General features: G+C 42.7%; 1 protein-coding gene across 1 annotated transcript in view; it reads left to right on the top strand.

Annotated features, from left to right (window-relative positions):
* Positions 1 to 643: 643 nt before the first annotated feature.
* LOC111952669 (uncharacterized) overlaps positions 644 to 6,496 on the top strand; it is a 44,011-nt gene continuing 38,158 nt past the window's right edge. The window contains exons 1-2 of the mRNA XM_070435357.1: positions 644 to 682; positions 5,574 to 5,689. Of these exons, the coding sequence (XP_070291458.1) occupies positions 5,578 to 5,689 (112 nt within the window). The 5' untranslated portion in view covers positions 644 to 682; positions 5,574 to 5,577. The remainder of the gene's footprint in view (positions 683 to 5,573; positions 5,690 to 6,496) is intronic.

Raw genomic sequence — 6,496 nt, 5'->3', positions numbered from 1 at the left:
TACATTGGTCAACCAACAGATTAAGAGAGGTACTGGCTACACTGTTCTGACAGAGCTGTGAGGCCTTAATCGTGGGGGAAGATACAGCCAACGGAGCCAGTCATGATGACCTGAAGTAATTAAGCCCCTACCTGTTTAGACACCGCAGATAAACAAGGCCAGCATGCCGGTGTGCAAATGGCTGATGAGCTGATGGGAGGAGGTGGTAATTGATGCTGACAGTAAGCTGTCTCTGTCAATCAGTGTGACAAACACACACCTACACAAGCTCACACACACCTACACAGCAGCACACACACACCACACCACACACACCACACACACACACACACACACACAACACACACAACACCACAACACCCACACACACGCACACACACACACACCACACACACACACACACACACCACAACACACACACACACACACACCACACACACACACACACACACACACACACACACACACCCACACACACACACACACACACACACACACACACACACACACACACACACACACACACACACACACACACACACACACACACACACACACACACACACACAACCTAGACACACCTCTCACACACACCTCAAACACCCGTACAAGCTCTCTCCTCCATCCCAATCACTCTGAGACACCTCCTCTACAGCCCACACAGAACTGCCACTGAGAGAAGGTAAGACAAATATACAACTTTAACGATGTAGGACAGAAATAGCTAATATACTGTAGACAGACATAGCTAATATACTGTAACCAGCATAGCTAATATACTGTAGGACAGACATAGCGCTATATACTGTAGGACAGACATAGCTAAATACTGTAGGACAGGCATAGCTAATATACTGTAGGACAGACATAGCTAATATACTGTAGGACAGACATAGCTAATAAACTGTAAGACAGGCATAGCTAATATACTGTAGGACAGAACATATAGCTAATATACTGTAGGACAGACATAGTTAATATACTGTTGGACAGACATAGTTAATATACTGTAGGACAGACATAGTTAATATACTGTAGGACAGACATAGTTAATATACTGTAGACTCTTCGAGAAAATTGTTCCAAAAGTGTTCTTCGGCTGTCCCCATAGGAGAACCTTTTTTGGTTCCAGCTACAACCCTTTTGGTTTCCGTGTAGAACCTTCTGTAGAAAGGGTTCTTCATGGAACTGAAAGGGCTCTATCTGCAACCAAAAAGAGTTCTTCAAAGGGTTCTCTTATGGGGATAGCCAGGTTCTAGATAGCACCTTTTTTTCTAAGAGTGCAGGGTAGCAGGGACATACCAAGAGTACATCAAGAGGTCTGTCTTCAGTAATCAATTTCAACCGGAAATGTGTGTTCATGGACTCCATATAGATGTTTTGAAGTCAGAAACAGGTGCAGTTATTATTAGTCTTTGGAGTAGCAACTTGTAAACAGTTTGTATGTTATGGTACAGTCCTTCAGTGTTCTTTTGTTGCTGTGCTTGGAAATATACGTTTTGTGCGTAAATAAGATGCACCTAAATATTGACAATGATTTGGTATAATATCAGGTACCTACATGCAGTACCAGTTTTGTTGTCTTTGGGAAGTTGTGTCCTTTTAAGGGGTAGGCAATAGACCCTTTACTTAATTATTAAATTATGACCAATAATCCCATAGCACTTTTCACCAAAAAGCCCAACTAAGGTCAGCAGACAGGAATCTGGGTTGTGATGGTTTATCAGTTTATGTATATTTTAGAGTGGATTCTGGTATCCCCTCCAATTAAATAAGTCCATCAGTTTGATAGTCTTTGGTGTGCTATACCCATGCAACATCATTGAATGTTCAGCACCACAATGATATAGAGAGTCAACCAGGACTCGAAATAGGTCAGACTGCCTGATTAGCCATTGACTCTAATGTCAGCAACAACGTCATTTCACCAACAGTATGAAGAGCGATCCGCCTCTTACCTCGAATGTTTTGCCACTGCTGATTGATTTGAAATTCTCCTATTTGAACATGGTTTATATCTGGGAATGTCCTTATTTTCAGAGTCACAATAGCCCAACCAATATGACTTTTTGCAGGCAGATACAGTGGGGCAAAAAAMTATTTATTTTGGCTGGGTCTTTCAGCATGACAATGATCCCAAACACACCAGCCGGGCAACGAAGGAGTGGCTTRGTAAGAAGCATTTCAAGGTCCTGGAGTGGCCTAGCCAGTCTCCAGATCTCAACCCCATAGAAAATCTTTGGAGGGAGTTGAAATTCCGTGTTGCCCAGCAACAGCCCCAAAACATCACTGCTCTAGAGGAGATTGCATGGAGGGAATGGGCAATACTCATCAACAAAAACCCCCAAACCAAAACCAGTGGTGTGGAAACTTGTGGAAGACGTTGACAGAAAAAGTTTGACCTCTGTCTCATTGCTAACAGGGTAATACTAAAAAGTATTGAATAAACTTTTGATTTTGACCAAATACTTATCTGTTCCACATAATTTGCAAAATATAATTACCTATAAAAAATCCACAATGTTGTTTCTGGGTTTTTTTCTCATTTTGCTGTCATAGTTGAAGTGTACTATGATGAAAATTACAGGCCTCTCTCATCTTTTTAAGTGGGAGAACTTGCACAATTGGTGGCTGACTAAATACTTTTTTTGCCCCACTGTATATGGTGTTGATGCAGACAGACAGTGTTGACGCAGCTCAGTGCCGGGTGTTCCATTTGGCCCACTCTATTAATCAACCTCATTGACCTAGATTGACTTAAGTAAAAAGCGAGCATGGTACCTGTTTGTACTGGTCTGTGAAATCTACTCCTAATCCCTCTTACAAAGTCCTCTCATCCAATCTGCTTCATCAAAGTGCATTCCTACTTATTTGCGTAATGTTGTGTTGGGTTTTTGCTAAAGTGAGGAATTTTCTATGACCCCAATGTTGGTTTCATGGAAGAATGACATAATTCCCATGCATGAGCTACATTATAGAAGTGATTATAACCGCCTGCTAGATTAAACAGTCAGGGCAATTTGCTGGAATTTCTCTTCAGGTTTCTGTGTGTTTTGTGTTTAACCCTTTAACGTCTTGACACTCTTGATGTGTGGTCCCTGTGTGGTCCTGATGTGCAGTCCCATGGCTGTCCCCCCATATATCATTGTGCCGTAGCCATTCCATCAGATTAGTTTATTCCCTGGATCAGTGGATTAGCTCTAGCGTCTGAGCCTGGGACCAAAGGAAGAGCTGCTCAGCTATAGGCTCGCTAGCTGGTTAGCCTCCAAGCACTCTAAACAGACTGGCTCCTGAGAGTGGAGTTAGCCAGACTTAATCTGGGCAAGAGAGGGTTATTTTGAAGGTTACAGAAGAAGACCTGATAGTGCTTGATTCCCTTTTGTTTGGTATATCTGTAACTGTTGTGGTGGTGTCAGGCTAGACAGCAATAGGCTACTGAAAGTGAAAGGCTACACGCACCAGTCTTCAGACTTCGATGGGAGTTAGACTAACACTTTGACGTCAAGGCATCGGAGTTAATGAGTGGACTGGTGCAGCCAATACAGATCTCCTAGGTAATCCACTAAGACAAAAGCACAAGGTCTATGTAGAGGGCAAAACTAAAACGGCACTGTTTACGTATAAGTATCTAGTACATAGCTTTCTCAGAAATCAGTAGTGGATAGATTTGTTTACATARATACAGTGGGGAGAACAAGTATTTGATACACTGCCGATTTTGCAGGTTTTCCTACTTACAAAGCATGTAGAGGTCTGTKATTTTTATCATAGGTACACTTCAACTGTGAGAGACGGAATCTAAAACAAAAATCCAGAAAATCACATTGTATGATTTTTAAGTAATTAATTTGCATTTTATTGCCAGGACATAAGTATCTTGATCACCTACCAAACCAGTAAAGAATTCCGGCTCTCACAGACCTGTTCAGTTTTTCTTTAAGAAGCCCTCCTGTTCACCACTATTACCTGTATTAACTGCACCTGACTTGAACTCTTTACCTGTATAAAAGGACACCTGTCCACCACACTCAATCAAACAGACTCCAACTTCTCCACAATGAAGCCAAGACCAGAGAGCTGTGTAAGGACATCAGGGATAAATTGTAGACCTGGTACAAGGCTGGGATGGGCTACAGGACAATAAGCCAAGCAGCTTGGTGAGAAGGCAACAACTGTTGGCACAATTATTAGAAAATGGAAGAAGTTAAGATGACGGTCAATCACCCTCGGTCTGGGGCTCCATGCAAGATCTCACTCGTGGGGCATCAAGATCATGAGGAATGTGAGGGATCAGCCAGAACTACACGGCAGGACCTGGTCAATGACCTGAAGAGAGCTGGGACCACAGTCTCAAAGAAAACCATTAGTAACACACTACGCCGTCATGGATTAAAATCCTGCAGCGCACGCAAGGTCCCCTGCTCAAGCCAGCGCATGTCCAGGCCCGTCTGAAGTTTGCCAATGACCATCTGGATGATCCAGAGGAGGAATGGGAGAAGGTCATGTGGTCTGATGAGACAAAAATAGAGCTTTTGCTCTAAACTCCACTCGCCGTGTTTGGAGAGATAGAAGGATGAGTACAACCCCAAGAACACCATCCCAACCGTGAAGCATGGAGGTGGAAACATCATTCTTTGGGGATGCTTTTCTGCAAAGGGGACAGGACGACTGCACCGTATTGAGGGGAGGATGGATGGGGCCATGTATCGCGAGATCTTGACCAACACCTCCTTCCCTCAGTAAGAGCATTGAAGATGGGTCGTGGCTGGGTCTCAGCATGACAACGACCCGAAACACACAGCCAGGGCAACTGAGTGGCTCCGTAAGAAGCATCTCAAGGTCCGGAGTGGCCTAGCCAGTCTCCAGACCTGAACCCAATAGAAAATCTTTGGAGGAGCCGAAAGTCCGTATTGCCCAGCGACAGCCCCGAAACCTGAAGGATCTGGAGAAGGCTGTATGGAGGAGTGGGCCAAAATCCCTGCTGCAGTGTGTGCAAACCTGGTCAAGAACTACAGGAAACGTATGATCTCTGTAATTGCAAACTAAGGTTTCTGTACCAAATATTCAGTTCTGCTTTTTGATGTATCAAATACTTATGTCATGCAATAAAATGCAAATTAATTACTTAAAAATCATACAATGTGATTTTCTGATTTTTGTTTTAGATTCCGTCTCTCACAGTTGAAGTGTACCATGATAAAATTACAGACCTCTACATGCTTTGTAAGTAGGAAAACCTGCAAAATTGTCATGTATCAAAATACTTGTTCTCCCCACTGTACCTAAAAAACTGTATAAAGGCATTGTTCACCCAAATTAACAAAATTACATATTGGTTACCCTATAAATAGTCTTTATACAAAGAGAGAGAGTAATGTTTTTTTTTCTGTTTACCTGGCTGCTGGCACAAATGCTAACTTTAGCATGTTTGTCCAAAAGTTAGCATCTTTTAATTTAATGTCCAAATGACCTAAAAATGTGTAGCAAATGTATAGCTAAATGAACACTATGTGACAGTATGAAAGGTTTTTCACTATATCTTTCATTGTACTTCCTCTGTCCCTCTCCTCCAGTGTTATGTCAGGACCCAGGCCGGTTGTTCTGAGCGGCCCCTCAGGAGCAGGGAAGAGCACTCTTATGAAGATGCTACTGAGGGATTATGATGGAGTCTTCGGCTTCAGCGTGTCACGTACGTTTGTGTTTCTGGCTCCTACCCCAATATCCTGGCTGGGAGGAAGTGGGACAGCATTAAGCCCTATCTATCGGTACTCTCAGCCTTATCAAACTCTAGGCCAAGTTTGTCAAAGGATTTTGTTGTGGGATAGCTCTGTATCCAATCCATATCCAAGCACAATTATAACTAGTTATGGTTGTGCTGACTGGTACGAGACAGGGATGTCCTCTATCTCCATTCCTCTTCTTGTTGGCTGCAATGTAGACCACTGAACACTACAGAAACGGCATACCTTTAGGGTCGGCTGGCATGTCTTTGCATGCACATCGTTGAGGTTGTTGGATAGCCTTCCTTATGACCAGGAGTTGATGATGGATGTTGTTGATGGATGTTAATGATGGATGTTAATGATGGATGTTGATGATAGATGTCGATGATMGATGTCGATGATGGATGTTGATGATAGATGTCGATGATGGATGTCGATGATGGATGTTGCTGATGGATGTTGATTATGGATGTTAATGATGGATGTTGATGATGGATGTTAATGATGGATGTTGATGATGAATGTTGCTGATGGATGTTGATTATGGATGTTGCTGATGGATGTTGATGATGGATGTTGATGATGGATGTGGATGATGGATGTTGATGATGGATGTTGATTATGGATGTTGATGATGGATGTTGATGATGGATGTTGAATGATGGATGTTGATGATGTGATGGGATGTTGATTATGGATGTTGATGATGGAGGTTGATGATGGTGTTGATTTATGGAGGTTGATGATGGATGTTGATGATGGAGGTTGATGAT

Source organism: Salvelinus sp. IW2-2015, linkage group LG26 (genome assembly GCF_002910315.2).
Source record: "Salvelinus sp. IW2-2015 linkage group LG26, ASM291031v2, whole genome shotgun sequence".
Classification (NCBI taxonomy): Eukaryota; Metazoa; Chordata; class Actinopteri; order Salmoniformes; family Salmonidae; genus Salvelinus; species Salvelinus sp. IW2-2015.
The sequence above is the reverse complement of the archived record's forward strand: the minus strand, read 5'-3'. Positions and strand labels throughout refer to the sequence as shown.